The sequence below is a fragment of the Nicotiana sylvestris genome, chromosome 10 (assembly GCF_000393655.2).
Source record: "Nicotiana sylvestris chromosome 10, ASM39365v2, whole genome shotgun sequence".
Lineage (NCBI taxonomy): Eukaryota > Viridiplantae > Streptophyta > Magnoliopsida > Solanales > Solanaceae > Nicotiana > Nicotiana sylvestris.
The window spans coordinates 50,226,564-50,235,868 of record NC_091066.1 but is presented as its reverse complement, the minus strand read 5'-3'; the positions used below and the strand labels follow the sequence as shown (position 1 = coordinate 50,235,868).

Sequence of the window (9,305 nt, the reverse complement as noted above, 5' to 3'; positions counted from 1 at the left end):
GGTTGCAAACATGCCTTTGAACTTATTTATGACGATTTAGATAAGTCTTTTACATCTCTGCCCAGGTACATGGCCACACTGCAACACTTTAACCCAAGACTGTTGTTGAATGGAGGCATGAGCGGAGTCCGGACAGACCCGAATATATTTTCAACTATGTATTCTGGTCATTTAAACCAATAATTAATGGTTTTGTGCATTGTCGTTCTGTAATTTCCATAAATGGTACTCATGTCTTTGGAAAGTATGATATTAAGTTTTTGATTGCAGTTGCAGTATATGTCAATGAACAAATATTTTCACTAGCTTTTGCCATTTGTGCCAACGAAAGCGAAGAGACGTGGACGCTTTTTTTTGAACCACTTGAAGTTGCACATTATCAAACAGCGTTCAGGTATTTGTCTAATATCTGATCGACATGGTGGTATTTTAAGTTCTGTATGGCATTTGCTTGAATGGCAGAAACCCTATGTAGACTACCGTTACTGTGTGAGGCACCTGAAGGCCAATTTTCAGAAGAAATATCCTGACAAGGCCTTGCATGATTTAATGTGGATGGCTGCAACTGAGCACCGATAGTGCAAATTCATGAGGCGCATGGAAGCGATCCGACAGTTAGATCCACGAGCCTATACTTGGCTGATGGGACATGAGCTTCACATGTGGAGCCCTGATTACAAATGTGTCGGAGTCATTCAACGGCTTGTTGAAGTCTGCCCGTGGATCGCCTGTCACTGCCATGGTCCGCATGACATTCAAACAGATTGTAGAGAGGTTTGTTGAAAGGCATGAAGCTGCATCGGCATTGATGGACGTGAATGTTCAATTTATGCCAATACCAATGAGAAGATTTGAAAAGTACAAGAGGCGAGCACATTGGCATTCATTTTTACAGTACTATCACGACCGGGCTGATTTTGAAGTTAAGACCGCTATCCGCAAACACCGGGGGAATAATCTACAGACGATGAATGAAGCCAGCAGGTTGTGTTCATGTAGGAAATGGACCATCTACCACATGCCGTGTGCACATGCCTTGAAGTACTTTCAACAAGTTGGTTTAGGAGCAACCAACTATATTGATAGGCAATACAGTGTTGCTGCATACGTAGATATGTATAGTGGGAAGTTGCAGCCATTGGGTGATGAGCATTATTGGCCGCCGGAACCTTTTAAAATGGTGTGTAACAAGGATTATTTGCACAAGCTACAAGTGCAAAAGAGAAAGCGTATACAGAACTAAATGGATATTGGTGACACCGTTTATAGGCGTAAATATGGCATATGCTCGCAAACAGGACACGACCGTCGTAAATGTCCTTCAAGTGGTGTGCATGGCGGTGGTAATCCAGCTCCTGGTGCAAGTTCGTCGAATGTACCCAACTATCAAGGATACACCTAGTCTTTTGTTTTCGTATTATTTTTTGTAATACGTGTCTGTACTTGTGTATGTTGCAATATCTATCAAATAAAATTATGTTCCAAAATCTTGTTACATCTTATTTTTTAACATGACCTTTTGAATTGGGACGCTGATATGGTTGTTCAAATATTTAACTTATTAGTGTTAGTAAAGAAGACCAATCTAAAATTTTTAAAAAAACCTATAAAATCAAGACATCCTTTATTATCATTCTTAAAATTTAATATGTAAAGCGTGGTATAATACTACATTTTGTATGTTGTCTTGTCGGTTAAAAAAAGCTGAACCGACTGAGAAAAAGCTGTTTCGTTTCAGAAAAATTTAATATGTAAAGCGTGGTATAATACTACGTTTTGTGTGTTGTCTTGTCGTTCTGAAAAAGCTGAACCAACTGCGCAAAAGCTGTTTTGTTTCAGAAAAATTTAATATGTAAAGCGTGACATAATACTACATTTTGTGTGAAATCTTGCCTATAAATAATGGGCGCATTCTATTTATTTTTTGCGCTTAACAATAACAAATAGCAAATATTTCCATAAAACCAAGGTTTCTCTTTACGTTTTAACAAATGTCTCAACAACCCCTTTATGTCCTAAGGTGCGAGTGCGGCAAAAAATGCATGATGCACGATTGTTGGGAAGAAGCTGGACGCCGCTACTAGGCGTGTATAAATAAGTTTTATAGGCAACCCGACGAACCTACATGCAATTTTGAGGTATAGATTGATGAACCATGTGAGCAGGAATACTACAAAGACAAGTTGTATCATCTTCATAGTTTGTGTTTGAAGCAGTATGAAAGAGAGCGACAATCTAAACAAGAAGTTGCGGAGTTGAAGGCGAAACTCAAGGAGGTGGAAGAAGAAAAAAAAAGATGGAAGACCAACTCAAGTGGTTGGAGAAGAAAATACTAGGCGGTGGTGACTAAATAATGATATGTACGTGTTGAGCATAGTAGTGTATCTTTATGTTTCCCTTGTCATGTGTTATCATTAGTTGTACTGAATTTATGTTTTGTTAGGTTTGCTATGTTTGTGTTTGTGTTGTACTGTTAAAATAAAATTGTTTTTCAAATTCTGTTAAAATAAAATTGTTATTAAAATACAATTCTTGCCATTATTTACATAATGTAGTATTTACACAAAATACAAACAAAAATAAATCAATGAGTTCCGCAGCCTGTGTGTTTCAGTGCAACCACTGGCCTGAGTCGCATCCCCTGTCGTCCGGGTACACTATCAGGATCATCATCATCAAGTCACCTCTTTATGTAAGGATGCGCAGCAGCATCAATAGTACAACTGGCAGGATCGGTAGAAGGGGTCGTCGGGCCGTCAGCAACCTACAAAACAATTACTAAGCTTAGAATATGAAAATGTATATTAGTAATGTACGTGTTAAGTCAAAAATATTTTCTCATGATGGTGTCGTCGGCCTCCTGAGTATAAGCATCCGTAGTGTCCTCATTATCGCATACAGTGGCCTCCGTGATGGGTTGGGACGAAGCCTTAATAAGAAAATAAAAAATTAATTTATGGAAAATCATTAAGGAAAAGAAAACAAATTGAAATTTTAATGTAATACAAACATACCTGCGCCTGTGGTAGATCCGCATCAACCGCCGGGGATGAGCCATAACTCAACCTGCGCCCGCCATCCACGTCTCGGGTCGGCCGATCCTCAGTTGAGGTAGATGGGCCTGAAAAGAACTGGTCTACATCTCCGTCGAATATACCCGTGATCAACAATGGATATGACGGGGTGACCTGCGATGCTGGCAGAGACAGCTGAAGGCTGTACGATGACATGCTGCTGGAAGGCTTGTCTAGCTGAGGGAAATAACCCGGCTGATCATCTCCAATATCCTCATCAGGTGCCTCAACAGGTGGGCCGACAGGTGCCTCAATGCCCTCTTGCTGGGGACCACCTCGCCGTCCCCCGCGACCCCATGGGGCACCCATGCTTCGTGGGACAACCTTGCCTCGTGGGGAAGTCCTGGCTCGTGCCCGACCCCTACCTCGTGGGACAGGACTGCCCCGATGGTGCTCCTCTGGCATCGCATACTCAGCCTCGTGATCCAACCTCGCGCCCTCTCTGACTCGCTGCAGGGTTCGGAGAGCCAGCTCTTCCACCCGCTGGCCATACTCAAAGACTGCAGCATTGTCGGCATGCTGCTGCATCTCCTATCCCAACTGGTAGAACATGTGATGCCCAATATTTAAAATATTAATTAAATAACGCTATATCAAAATCATAACACTTATCCCACAAAAACTTACCAGTGCCTCGTGCCTCTCGACATATGGTTTGAACTGACCGCCAGGTACATGAAGGGGGTTCTCGATCATCAGTCAGGTGTGACGGCGGTGCCATGGCGTATAGAGCTCAATAGTCGCCTCCTGGATCTATGAAGGTGATGGCGGAATCAAGTCCTCTCGCTATTCCCAAATATGGACCTGCGCCTCTAGCCATCCTATAAATGCGTCGTCCACCCTCATATGATCATCCTGCTGATAATGTATATCCACCCATGCAGGCTCTCTTGGTATAGTCTGGGGACGGTCAAACTGGCGAAGTACACGCTCTGTGGCATGATGCTCCACAACATCGAGGCACATCATCGGGACGGAATTGCTCCAAAGCAGTCGGTCAACCGAGCAATAATCGGGCAGATCAGCTAGCAACTCGTCGCTGTATGGTGTCCAGATGAACTATAAGATAATAACATAAAAGTGAGTATGCACAACACAAGTGAATTTATAGCAAGTAAGTTTAGGCACATATTTACCTGTGCGGCCTCCAGCATATCCAAGACATCCCTGACAAGGGGGAGATTATGATGAGCATCAGTGCCTCGGTAGTTCCCACGCCGGACAACCCACCTCCTAGCTAGAGGGAGAAACGGAGGTGCTACACCCGACTCTAATGGTGGTAGAGGTGGATGCAACGACATGACCCGCTGCCAAGCCCAAACCTAAGATAAAAGGTTGACGTAAAATTTAAGAGTCATTTTGACTATATAGAATTCGAAGTAATGAACAGAGTATTCGAATATGTTGTCACTTGTAGAAGCGGCAAAAAACCACATATGTCCACCTGGGTGCCCATGCTAGCCCGACACATACTCCTGTACAGGTAGGCGAGAACAGCAGCACCCCAGCTGTACTGGGGTAACTCATCTAGCTGCTGGAGATGATGTAGAAAGAGCATACTCACTAGATTTCCCAAAGTGTTCGGGAACAAGACACCCCCCAAAAAGAAGGAACAATGCCAACCTCGTGTACCGGTTAATATGGAGATCCTCTGTCACGCTGGTAATGTCGGGGTGCAGTACCTCCATATGCTATCTGTTAGCTGTCACAGAAATGCGACTGCCCCTTCTAATGGCAGCCTCACCCTGTGGCTTGAAACCAGTATACTGCCCCAGCAACCCCAAATACTGGGGCCGTGTCATAGCTCTCATATACTGGGGCAGTGCAACGACCAGTCCATCAACACGCAACCCATATAAAACCTGAACATCCTGAAGCGTGATGGTGGCCTCTCCAGTGGGCAGGTAAAAAGTGTGCGTCTCCAGTCGCCACCGCTCTATCAACGCCGTGATGAGAGACTAGTCGAGCTGCAACCGCCCAATCTCAAAAATCCTAAGGAAGCTAGCAAGAAGGCGATGGACTGTGCGGGGATGAAAATCTCTATGCCTCAAAAAGTCCCACAAGTCGTCTGGTCTCCTGGCGCGGAGAGTCTGATCCAATAGATGTCCCTCCCATACGTAGGCGGACCTATGATTGCCCTGTAACACTAATATCTGATCTGCAACTGGTCCAAGATGCACATGCGGCAAGTCCATGTCGTCTACTGTAATTTAAACAATATTAATTGTGTGTTTGTATTATAATAATTAATAATTAATTATTTAATTGGATAGAGTAATTATCTATGGGTTCTAGGCTCGATATTTGAGGCCCAGTAGCACCAAGCTATCCTTAATTCTTATGTGTGTCAATTTCAAATATTTTTAAAATTTTGTTAGTTTAGTAAATTAAATAATTAATTTTTAATTGGACAGAGTAATTATCTATGGGTTCCAGGCTCGATATTTGAGGCCCAGTAGCACCAAGCTATCCTGAATTATTATGTGTGTCAATTCAAAAATTTTAGAATTTTGTTAGTTTAATAAATTAAATAATTAATTATTTAATTGGACAGACTAATTATCTATGAGTTCCTGGCTCGATATTTGAGGCCCAATAGCACCAAGCTAACCTGGATTTTTTTATGTGTCAATTTCAATATTTTTAGAATTTTGTTAGTTTTATAAATTAAATAATTAATTTTTAATTGGACAAGGTATACAACTATGAGTTCCACGCTCGATTTTTAATTTGACAACATATATTAATTTGTTAGTTCTATAAGTTTGTTTTATAAATTAAATAATTAATTTTGTAAAGTGTAATTGGATAGAGCTTGTAGTTAGTACATACTTAAACTACAAAGACTCTACGCTAAATGGTTCTATATTTTACTAAGGCTCTATATTTTACAACGCTAAAAGGCTCTATATTTTATTACACTAAAAGACCACTATTATTTAAGCAAATAAATAATCTAAACTAAATAAAACAACAAACATATGAACATAACATTCACGAAATTACATATAAAACAGTAAAAGATATTTCTGAACAATTTCATTAACAATAAAAATTATTTCTCAACTTTTAACTATTTTTTTAAAACACTAATAATTTAATTCGGATAAAAATAACATACAAATTTAATCACTAACATAACACAAATCAACGTGGAAACACATTCAAGAAAACAAATATGCATATGCTCTACGAGTTTCGACATAAACTAAATCAGAATACTTTTTTTTTAAATTTTTTTAATACCTCGATTTACGTTTTTTGAAATATAAAAAATTTGAAATTTTGACCCCGAAAGAAGGAATTCATAACAATCGAAGACTTGGGTTGTATGCGGGACCTACGCTCTTCACTTTTTGTGTAACGGGTGGGGCCCAAGGATTTTTTTTTAATTGAAGGGGGGACCAGCAGAAATGGTGGGGTTTTTTGGGAGGGTTTAAAAGTGAGCACTGGTTCTGTCGTGGGGAAGGAGTGGTTATATTTTTTTTATAGGAAAACGCAGTATAATACTACGTTTTCCTTAAACGTAGTACTATAATGCGTTTTCCTACAAAAAATTATTTTTTTAGTAAAAAGCAGTATTATACCGTCAAAATATAATTTTTTTAACTGTATAAGCGTATTTTATGTCCTACCATTATTTCAATTTCGGACTCTAATAGAAGACGTCTCTTAATTTACTTATGTTAACGAGGTTGCTGTTTATAGCCTTTGCACCAAGCCTCCAACCACCTATCCACCAAATGCCCATCATACCCCCCCCCCCCAAAAAAAAAAAAAAAGGAAAAAGAGAAGAAGAACTTTCTCCTTTCGACTTCTCCATCTGGTGGCCACATACCTTTACTCCCAACATGAGAATTGGTTGTTGACGTAGTGATACTAACGATTACATACATAGCAAAATTTTCTTATTCCATAATCTGATTTTATAGCTTTGTACTTTTTGAATCTTCTGACTGCCATCTATAAAATTCCTCTTCATCGGAAAAAAAATCTGATCTTATAGATGGCTGCAGCTCTCCGAGGTTTTTGATTATAGTAAATTTTGAGATATAATAGGAACTATTAGAAGTACTTGAAAGTAAGGCTGTTCATTCGGATCGGACAATTTTCGAATTTCGGATTGGATCAAATTTCGGAGCGTGTTTATTAAAATTTTGAATTTCGAATCGGATTCGGATTGGTATAATTTTAATACGATCCGATCAGAAATCCAAAATTATTAGGACATATATAAATACAAATTTTAATTTCGGATAATTAATACTTCCTTTATATTTTTTTCCAAATTATTACCTCTACAATTGATGAACTATATTGATACATAGTACTCTCATAATTACAGAAACATGAATTTTTTTTACTGTATTGCCTTTTACAAAAAAAAAAATATAAATATTAATTGTAACCTTGAGGCAAAATAATCCAATCCGAAATCCGATCCAAACTTTAAAACTCGATCCGATATTAATTCGGATCTGATTCGAATTGCATTTTCTAAAATCCGAAATCCGATCGAAATGTGCTAAATCCGATCCGATCCATGCACGGCCCTACTTGGAAGTGCTCATGGTTCATCTTTTTGGCGGATGGATAATTTGAATTACACTTTATGTAAACACATTTTGTACACCTGATCCGGATTTTGATACAAAGTAGAATATTAGCTGTGTTTGTGAAAGTAAAACGATTAAGTAGCTATAAGTAGGCTTTATTCCGGTAATTGCACACACCAAGACTATGGACACACACATACACACTAAGCACAACGATGGTGACCTTAGCATTTGATTTATACATTGGACAGCCAAAGAGAAGAAGTTGTTAAACAACATCTATGGCTCTAACATTTCTTGTAAACACCTGTGTTTCCTTCTTTGGCACATTTACAGTCAAAACGCCGTGCTCAAGCCCACACTTGATCTCATCTGCATTTGCATTTTCCGGAAGCCGGAATCTCCTCATGAATGTTCCTCGGCGACGCTCCACACGGTGCCACTTGTCGTCTACTTGTTCCTCTTCTTTCACGCTCTCTCCACTTATCTCAAGTTTGTTCCCATCTTCAACTTGCACCTTCAAATCTTCCTTCCTCACCCCTGCCATGAAAAATTGCACTTAGCTTTACGAGTAACAATCTCGCAAATCTACACCCTTCTGAATATAAGGCGCATAGTCCTACTATGCACCCTATTGTTGCCACTTCCACATTTTTCTTTCTCATTCTATATATCCTAGTATACTACTACTTTTCAAGAACCTTTGTTGTTTTTTTCGAAGAAAAGGTCAACTCCTAGATATCTAATAGAATCTGGGTACGTAAGGAGTATAAGTGTTTCTATTCCAGTCTTATACAGGAGCACGTTTAGTCTTGGGAGGAAATTATACCATGCAAGTTTGACCTAAAGCCTACATGTCTTTGGACTAGCTTAGACTAAACAAGTGATATCATCTTTGTAAAAGGAGAGTGCAAAGAATTCAAAAGGCATTGATAACTTGAGCTAGCAACAATATAATATGCTTGTGAAGAAAATAAATCAAGAGAAAATCCAATATTTTATTTAGTTTTGTAGGTATAAGAAGAGGAAGAGGACCGACAAGACTTCTCAAAACATTCTCTTTTTTTATACGTACAAAGTTTTTTGTGTGTTTGAAGGGAGAGAGTTGAAATATTAGATACTTAACCAGGAAGGTCGACCCGAAAAACATGAGCAGTGTCGGTTTCACGCCAGTCAACATTAGCATGAGCCAAGGCCGAGACGTCATCATCGCCGCCTCTACGATCGCCGAGCCCCCAGCCACTCAATCCACCACTCAGCCCATAATCAAAAGGGTCCCATAAATTATAAGAGAAAGTATCACTAATCATGTCCAAATCTCCAGCTCCTCTCCGACGTCCACCTCCCATCCATGGTCGAAGCCATTTTTTTTCTTAAGAAACACTTGAATTAAGCCAAGTACAAATAATATCTATATTTATATTGTCTATATTTTTGTGACAGTTTGGACAAGAATGGTGATGACTGATGTCAATGGTATATGCGTTGGTTACTTCGTTCCTAAGCCACGTATTCATTTTCATGGCACTAAGATTACCATGCAACATATTAATGTAGATAAGATCAAGCCGTATATATGTATTGCTTTTGCTATATATATACAGCGTATGTACGGTCGGGCTTATCTTTTTGGCCGCTTCTGCTGCCACAGCAATTTAATAGCAATATTGGCTGT

At 39.4% G+C, this 9,305-nt stretch overlaps 1 protein-coding gene across 1 annotated transcript; it reads right to left on the bottom strand.

Annotated features, from left to right (window-relative positions):
* Positions 1 to 7,746: 7,746 nt before the first annotated feature.
* On the bottom strand, positions 7,747 to 9,092 carry LOC104221035 (16.9 kDa class I heat shock protein 1-like). Its single transcript, XM_009772008.2, has 2 exons — positions 8,757 to 9,092; positions 7,747 to 8,170 (listed from the first exon to the last, which is right to left on the bottom strand). The coding sequence occupies exons 1-2, from the start codon at positions 8,977 to 8,979 to the stop codon at positions 7,899 to 7,901; spliced, it is 495 nt and encodes a 164-aa protein (XP_009770310.1). The 5' UTR covers positions 8,980 to 9,092; the 3' UTR covers positions 7,747 to 7,898.
* Positions 9,093 to 9,305: the final 213 nt, after the last annotated feature.